This window comes from Mixophyes fleayi, chromosome 9 (genome assembly GCF_038048845.1).
Source record: "Mixophyes fleayi isolate aMixFle1 chromosome 9, aMixFle1.hap1, whole genome shotgun sequence".
In the NCBI taxonomy this organism is placed as follows: Eukaryota; Metazoa; Chordata; class Amphibia; order Anura; family Limnodynastidae; genus Mixophyes; species Mixophyes fleayi.
Window position 1 is genome coordinate 120,644,344 of NC_134410.1, and position 9,258 is coordinate 120,653,601.

The 9,258-nt window shown below is 43.3% G+C and overlaps 1 protein-coding gene across 1 annotated transcript; it reads right to left on the bottom strand.

The window, feature by feature from the left end:
• Positions 1 to 203: 203 nt before the first annotated feature.
• LOC142101700 (histo-blood group ABO system transferase-like) lies at positions 204 to 3,877 on the bottom strand. Its single transcript, XM_075186083.1, has 2 exons — positions 3,610 to 3,877; positions 204 to 1,004 (listed from the first exon to the last, which is right to left on the bottom strand). The coding sequence occupies exons 1-2, from the start codon at positions 3,759 to 3,761 to the stop codon at positions 314 to 316; spliced, it is 843 nt and encodes a 280-aa protein (XP_075042184.1). The 5' UTR covers positions 3,762 to 3,877; the 3' UTR covers positions 204 to 313.
• Between the last annotated feature and the right edge of the window lie 5,381 nt (positions 3,878 to 9,258).

A 9,258-nucleotide genomic window follows, 5' to 3' on the forward strand; every position in this document is an offset into this window, starting at 1 on the left:
TCATCTTTGGATGACTGTTTCCATTTAGTCTGAACAGTTACATTTATTAGATGTATACTGAATTTATATATCTGCATATATAAGCAATCATTCTATTATTGGTGATCATACATAAAAGCAGTAAAATTACATATATATATATATATATATATATATAAAATACAACGACTTAAGACAACAAAACAAACAAATACAACACAGAATAACATAAACAGTGTATTCTCGTCTGGAATAAAAGGAATTGGTGAACAAAATGCATATTACAGCCAGCCAGAATATGGTAAGTGAAACTTTGTCTTCAATTGTCCACATCTCAACGCTTATCACGCACCTTTGCATAATCTTTTGGAACAACAATAAATCTCTTTTTCTGTATTACAGTAGGGTCTCCATAATAGTAGTTCCATACATATTCAGGAGACAGAACTTTAGTAGGTTTGTAATAAAGAAAATATCTGTTTAAATAGCTCTCATCATGCCAAAGAGCTTCCATATTTTTTTCCTTATCAGCTAGCATGGCATGGTGGCAATGGTTAGTCAACTTGTAGATCTCCTCTACTGTACCTCCAAAATAGCTTCCTGTATAATAAAAATCCCCCTCATCATGGGGAATGTAGCCTGCGGATTGTGGCCGTCGTTCATTGGTAAAGTCTTTACGGGAGGCCATAAAGAAACCAGGATGAATAGCTCCAAACACCTCACTTAAGATCTCAACTCCAACATGGTCAGTATACTTCATGTCCACATCGGCACACACTAAATAGTCCACTTCATTGACGTACTGTTCGCAAGTGTAGTCTCGAATAATTTGCATGCGTCTCATGGTGATATCTTGCCATCTTTTGTATGCAGGGACTTCCAGTACAATCAGTTGTCTCCTCTCACCAAGTGTAATGTTGGGCATTTTACTGGGTTGATCAGTGAGAACATAATAATTAACCTGGTGTCCCACCATAAAAAACTTTTCAGCTGTTTCAAGAAACTGTTGAATAAACTGAACATATCTGAAAAAGCAACAAAAAAAAGAAATAATACTTTATTATTCAGATGTTGTAGAATCTGCTAATTGTTACTTTATCATACTAATGTCCTATGGTTCTATTAAGCTAATGTAACATAACTGTGTTCAAAGTTTGAATGAATAACTTGTACTAATCACTTAGAAGTGAGGTAAGACATTATGGATTCAATAGTCAGGGTAAACTTGGCTTTGGAAATGTGGAGTAATGGGTCCTTCTTCGGTTCCTACTTGCCATTTTCTATGTAGGTAGGATGCAAAGGTAGCAAAATTCTGCCTGATTATTGATCTGGCTACTTGGATTTTCCACTTGGACTTCAAGTTGTTACCAGGTCAGTAAGTGTTTATCTTATATATAAAATTCATTGGTCTGTTTGTTTGTGTCCAGTTATGCTGTTGGACACCCCTGCACCAATTGGGATGAAACCAACGTGTGGTGGTCCAGTTGGATCCGGGCCATGTTTTAGGGGATTAGGGTCCCGGTTGGACCTTTCGTTGGTGTGCGCTGGGCAGAGCTTTAACCCGGGGAGCCTGTTCTGAGCCTTCCACTGGATGGATTTGGCTGAAAACTTCATAGACCGGTAATATTGGATCCCAGAAGACATACTAGGGGATTGAGCTCTCGTTTGGACCTTCCTTTGGTGTACGATGGGCAGAGCTTGGACCTGGGGAGCCTGTCCTGGACCGTCCACTGGATGGATGTGGATGACATTTAATATAAAAACAAAAACGACACTGGGCAGCCACCTCATGGGTGTGTTGGAAGAGCTGCTAAGCTGCTAATTATTTTTTAAATGTTGACAGTTACATCCAACTCATTGATAACTTCATAACTTGAAGATTTAAACCCGGGCAACGCCGGGTACTATAGGCTAGTTAGCTATAAGTTTAATGTTGAATTTAAATTAAAATTAAATGTGGGAATGTGCTATTGTGAGTTATAGCTTTTCATTGAAATCATAGTACATACTGATTTATAACTATCTATATAATACAGTGGTATTGTAACATAAGGGAGGAATGAAATACATGCAATTATTGTCAGGGACTAAGCTTTCTGGCAATAAAATAAGAGAGTTTTGGCAAGCTGAGGGTTTAGCGTATTGGACATGCTACTTACTGTCAGGCACCATCCCCGCATCGTGTCCATAGAGCGTAGACGGCTGCCTGTTGTTTCTGGCCAGGGAAGCCCTGTTGCCAAGTAGCAGGGACGCTACTTCCCCCTGCCGTCTGCTCCCAGGAGCATGCGCAGTAGCGCGTCCTGGTACTCCAGTTCTGGATTCCTGTCGGTGGTCAGTGACATCCCTGACCGCCAGCCTATCACTTTGCTGTCACCTCTATTTAAACCTGTCTCTTACACCGTTAGGGTGCCAGGGTATCAGGTCTTTTCCTGTCTCCAGCGTTCGATGTGATATGTAATTGCTTCTGACCTCCAGTTTGACCCGGCTTGTACCCTGACTTTACTCCTGGATCCTGATTCCGTTTGCTTGCTCTTCTGGTTTGACCACAGCTAGCCTGACTATCCCTTTGGCTCACCCTCGGTAACGCATTGTCCGATTGACTTGTTCCGGATTGTCCTGACCACTCTCACCACTACTACACTGGTAACTGTCCTGGAGACCTGCGCACCTGTTGCAGCGAAGCCCAAACCTCCTTGCGGGGTCCTTGGTGAATAATGGGAGTGCGTTAGACTCCGCACCTCTTTGTTCAGTAGCGCAAATACCAGTAAGTAGCTCTGTAAATGTTACGAGCCGCGGCGGTGCCAAGCCGCTGCGACTCACTTACTCACGTCCCGGCCGTCGCTATGGCGACCGGGACATCACTTCCGCCCATAAGCCGGCCGTTGTCGGGGCAATGGATGGACCCTTCAGTGCTGCGTCCCGGCGGTGAGTAGCCGGGCGCATGCGCTTAGTGTATTACTGGCCTGCGGCTAATTAATTATTAGGTGCAAGGGGGCTGGATATTGCCAGAGCTAGGCTCTGATTGGCTGGGCTTACTATTTAAGGCAATGAGGTCTGCTACCTCATTGCTGGTTATAGCTTCTGTTCCTCAGTCTGCTGACCTGCTTGTTCCTGTTCCTGTCTATTGTATTCTGCTGACCTCTCGTGTATGACCCATGGCTTTGGATTTGGACTTCGCTTGTGTATCCCGTGACCCTGACCTTTGGCCTGTTTACCGTATCTCTTGTTTGCCTGTGACCCTTGACCCCGGCTTGTTAACTGGACTTGCTACCTGCTGCCGGACCTTGACCTCTGCTTGGACCTCACTCCGCTGGCCTGGGTTCTCCCCAGCCGGTACACATTTCACGACCCTCTGTCAGTCTGCAGCCCAGTCTGTCCCCACCATCAGGGGCTCCAGTGAACACCTGATTGGCAGAGTAGACTCCGGGTTGTGTTGTGCCGGCTGGAGGGGTTCCTAACAGTAAAGAAGATTTATAAGGTTACAGATGTAACAGTCTAGTGATTAATACAATGAGTCCCTGAAATGAATAATACTACTTGGACCACAGGTTGAATGTCTGTTAGTCACAGTCTTTACTTTATAATTATTATAATTATTATTTTTATTATTATTATTATTATTATTATTACTTTTTAATAGCAAACACAGTGAGGCCAATGCGGACACCTCTTTGGTGAAATTGTGCATTCAGAATGTCTATATCAAAGGTGCCATTCCATACAATTGGGGCCAGCCAAGGAGTCACCATCAAGATATCTTTTCTCCTGGGGAAGAATGACATCAATTAATTATTACAACAAACGTGTGTGTGTGTGTGTGTGTGTGTGTGTGTGTGAAAAGAAGGAAAGATTGATCAGCAGAATGTTTTTAAGTAATTAAACAATGACATGTATTGCATAATCAAATGGCTGTTAAAGGACAACTAATTGTAAAATACAAGTTGCATTATATAATAATTAAAAACATTAACTAATGTATGCGCAAAAGTTCCTATAACCTGACAAAACTTGAGAGGTGTGACATTGTGAGCCTGATTTAAAGTTGGACAGAAGTCCATTTGCGGCATTTAAAAATGTGATTTGACACACTGAGTAGGACCCCAAAAGTTTAATCTGTATTTAGAGTTAGACAAAACTTGCATTTGCACATAACTTACAGATCTGCTAGAGAGGTGGATCCGGGGCATTCCTGTGCAAACAGTTTACAGTAAGGGTGTGCACATGCAAGTTAAGCAAGCTCCTTAAAAATGCGTGGTATTTTCCATCTTCTGCACATCCATAAACCTTGGTACAAGCTTACCTGTTGATGATAATGACTTATATGTTTTTTAGTAAAAATGTATGTTTAAAGTGCATGCCCTTCTCCCTTACAGCCTTTAACCAGCCCCAGTGCTAGACAGTTTTCACTTAAGCGGGAGACAACCAGCGTGGTGAGCGCCACGTCATAGAGGTAACCAGCTCCAAGAAGCTAGTACAGTTTGGACTAGGCTAATTATAACAGTGAGACCTGCAGGGTGGGGTGCCCCTGTCATAGTGGGAATCAATCATGCCTGGTGAGCACAAGTCTGGAACCTCTAGTGGGGGAGCCCTGCTTAAAATGAGAATGCACCCACCTCCTTGTGCTGAATTAAACTGGGGCTCTTGTGGGCCCCCGTAATAGTAGTATAAATAAATCTGGACAACTAGAGTCGCATATATACGACGGGGCTAGTCATTAATGGCGCTTTTAAAGCGGCGATACTCGGACCCCATGCCTGTTTAATGGAATGTAGGCGTGGGGTCCGGGTATTGCTGCTTTAAAAGCACTGTTTTCACTATGTCCATAGTAAATTATGTAATTTTGTACTGTAGCTGTTTAGCCCGTTCGGATTTTACACTGGACAGTAATTCAATGCTTCGGAAAAACTGCATGTCTGTTATATGGTAAGTAGTGATATAATTATTGTCGGGCTTATACCCATCACTATTCTCCCATTGTTTAAAACTAGCTTTTACATTGCCATTCTCCCGTACCCCACCCATATACGAAGTGGTCCACCGTTTGTGGAAGTACATAACCCAGCAGGGCTTTGGGGTGGATTTTCCGATCGACAGTAATACTATGGCAACTGTTGGTCCTGGAGAGGGTGCTTGTGCAATTCTAAAAATGTTATTTATTTATTTTTAATACTGCAAAGATACAGCAGTCATCATTATGATGACGTGCATCAGCCCCACCCTGTTCTGCCCCTGAAATCATAAAGCTGTTTGTCCTTTGTGCTGGAGGATGAATTGGAAGCTGCTGCATTCTTTTGCGAAATTCAGGTTCTGGGGATGTGTGCGCACAATACGCAACGTATCGCCATTTGTGCTCCTTAATAAATCAGGCCCACTGTATCTTAAAAATACAAAACCCCAGAGAGATTTTTTGTGTTTGGGAAAAGCTTCCCAAAGAGTGTTTTTCGGTAGTAGGAAAAGCAGGTGTAAAGGTCCCTGGGGTTATGAATGGAGAAACAAGGTGGACTCCATTCATAAGGCTCATTTCAGGTTTTCTAACCTGCTACAAAGTTTCTGGCTAATCAGGAGCTGCACAGCTGCAAAGTGCTGATAAAAAGCTGCTAGGCAGTTTTCTCAGTCTCTCTCTCTCAGTCTGGTCAACAGGTCAGATGCCTGCAGAGAGAGACACTGCAATTTGTTATCAGTAAGTGCTGCAGTTTTGTGTGTGTGGGACACTAGGTCCTTCACTTTAGAGAAGGTGTTCATTGTGTATTAGTTAGAAGCCAAACAGGCTAGGAATTTGTTTATGTTTTGTTTATTTTTGATACTGGTGAATAAAACGAGCTGAGCTTGTGGGCATGGCTTGGCAGTTGATGACAGTGGAAGCAGCCTTGCTGAGTTCCACTCTACATCACCTAGAAAAGGCCCCTAAACACCGTCTGACCCAGGCATTCCAACAACAAAAAATCTCTCCACTGTCCCTCGATCAAGCCAACAAACTGGAACACTCGTATTGTGTACAAAGGGGTAGAGAGGAAAGCAGGTGACTGCGGGGCACTCAGAACAATGGATGAGTGTGTAATATTAAAATTAAATTTTATTGATATACCTTAAAAATATTAAAAACCCAAAAGCTAGCGAAATATTAAAACCAAAAACCAAAAACAAAAATATATAAAATTGCAGATCCACTGCAAACTTAGCTCCTTGACAGAGCTGATAAAGCGAAACGCGCATTGGCGTTTCTTAGCTCCTTGAGTACCAATTAACCTATATCAGTAGGAAACGCTGTGATCCATTTCCCCTACCCTTAGATACATAGATCATTTGCCGAGATTTAGGGTATGAGGGGGAGATCTATATTCATTTATCTAGCGTTATAAACGAGGGTGTCCATGTTATTTTCATACAGACTGGTTCACATGATGTGGTTCACTGAAAAATTTACATATGTTTCACAGTCTGCCAGATAGACAGGCATTTACCTGAGCTCTCCTATCATTATACAACAGATAGCTATTAATAAAGCTATCACTAAGGGGACTCTCCTGAATCATATAGGCATTTCACCCTTGTATGTTTCAACATATCGGTCGAGACAATCTAGGTGATATTTTGGCAATTGTGGAACCTTATGATGAGGAAAATATCTTTTTTCCATCAATAAACAATTTATACTTTCAGCCAATCCTACCTATATTAGTGTACTTCTCAATTTTGAGTCTATCAGATAATATAGGACCACGGAGCTAAGTTTGCAGTGGATCTGCAATTTTATATATTTTTGTTTTTTGGTTGTAATATTTCGCCAGCTTTTGGGTTTAGGATGTATCATCACTAATATTTTTAAGGTATATCAATAAAATTTAATTTTAATATTACACACTCATCCATTGTTCTGAGTGCCCTGCAGTCACCTGCTTTCCTCTCTACCCCTTTGTACATACTGTATTCCTGGTGTATGGGTGCACCGTTTAGAGTGTTCTTTGTTACATCATGAACATCCTGGTTAATAGGCTATACTAAGAGCCTATTAATAGACCTTGGTATGAGATTCACCTAGTGCGAATACTTTTTCTTTTCTATTTGACACTTGTATTGTGGTCACCTCACCAACCCACTACTCGCTGAAATGAGTGCCCCCCCCCCCCCCCTACTGCCTGCCGCTGGATGTAATGGGGGGACGGCCCATAGATTCCCTATCCGAGCTGTGACTCCCTCGGATTCTCATCGTTTACGCCTCAGTGCCAAACACGCTGACCACCTACATGTGAGGTGGACAAGACCCGGATCGCAAATCTCCTGCCAGAGAGGATCTGCAGCTGACGCCATCTTGGTTGAACCCTGGGTGCCCTGTCTAATGGTAAGCCTGCCTGAGACACGAGCCCACACCCACTACCACAGAAGAGCGAGGAGTAGCTGGTGACTAAAGGTGAGGACCCCCCCCGTGGGATTCCTGCAATCGGGTGCTATATTACCTGGCTAGCCTGAGAGGGAGAGTGGTGGCTGGCCACTGAGAGAGAAAATAAGGCTATTACAAATAGCACTCCTCTGAATGTATGCACCTGCATAGTGAGACACAATCTCTCTCTAATTAGTACTGCTGGCAAGTAAAGGGTGCCCTCACTGTGAAACCCTCCTAACTGCCCCCTATATAGTTGAAAATTTGGTGGCCAAACAATCCCGAAGTCCTGTCACCCAGACATATCACCATACCTATATTGGAGAAACTTCTCCTTTTCTCTTTTCTGCACTACAGCGGTTGGATTGAATGTCAGTGCCACCTAGTGGTGAAATTATTTACTGCAGGGATTGCATTATTCTTTTTCTGCCTTCCACTGCTCCTAACTAACTCAGGTCTCTATACATAGACTTTCATTTTACTCTGTGCCCCTCACTAACTGCAGAGACTTATTGTTTTACTCTTTTTTTTCTACCACATCTCTGATTCAAGTTCAAGCCCTTCCACTCCGAATCCCGGGAGAGCACCCCATTTTGTGCTGCTCATCGCAACCTTTTATGGGATTTCTGCCTTAATTGCAATACTAACACACTTTTCTCCATAATTTGACTACTTGGATAATGTGAGACCAGGGACATGTCCATTGAGAGCATTACCTACTTGGCAAGTACAATCTGTAAAAATATAACAATTTGTACCCACTTCTTCTTCAATCATGAATAAGTCCACTACCAGAAACAAAAAGGCACAGACCACGGAAATTACACACCACTTTCCTAGACAAGACAAATCACAGCATACCGGCTCTTCATCTCCCTGAAAAAAGACTCCTCGGGAGGAAGACATGGAAGCAGGAGACATCCCAGCAGCTAAAAGGTATATCACTGACCTCCGCGCCCTCCTTTTGGACCTTAAACAAACTCTTACCACTGAACGCCAGAAAACAGTGGGGGAATTAAAGAAGTCCCATATGCAATGCCAGACCTTTCAGACCGAAACAGGCCGAGACCTGCAATATCTCGGTAGAGAACTCGACTTTCTCCGGGACAAAAAGAAGGACCTTGAGAATCGTGAGCAAAGAAACAACCTTCACATCCGGGGTTTTCTGGAGGACATTGACACCATCCCTGTAACCCTACCTGCTACGCCTTTTTGTACACCTGGTGCCCTGCCTCTCCGATTCCCAGATTCTCATTGAAAGGGCCGATAGAGCCCTTCACCCTAAACCGAAGGACTCCGCCCTCCGAGAGATGTCATCCTAAAATTCCTCTCATTTATGTAACCAGACTGGCTTATACTGAGCAGCCAAGTGCTAAGGTTGCTATGAAAACGCAGGGTGAAGCAGAGGTCAGCTATACCAGAGAGTCTGTGAGGAGAAGAGGAGGTAGGAAGGAAAAATCTGACAGGAAGAGGTGCTGGGGTCGGAGAGTTTGGCAGTCACAGGAAAAGCATAGAGGTGTGTGTGTGGAAAGCAGAGTCTGCCAAAATGACCGAGTGTACAGAGGAAGAGAGGGATACTCAAGCTATGAAAAGAGAAGCTGGGTGTAGATTTGCACAGAGAGGTCTTGTAGCTGGGTCACTACAGAAAATCCACTCTCAAGCCGCCTAAGCAGCCTGAGGGAGATAACAAAGCAAAGCAAGCCTATGTGTAGAGAGGGAGATTGCTGCTGTTAGCAAATTGCGTGTGAGCAGAGAGAGAGCTAGCAAGATCAGGCTTGCAGTTAGTCCACGACCGTAATCTTCAGTCAAATTGGAGAGAGATAAGAAAAACACACCAAACACTGTGACACTCTTAATGCTGCACAAATATCAGAGACTGTGTTACCTGTAAGAGATATAAT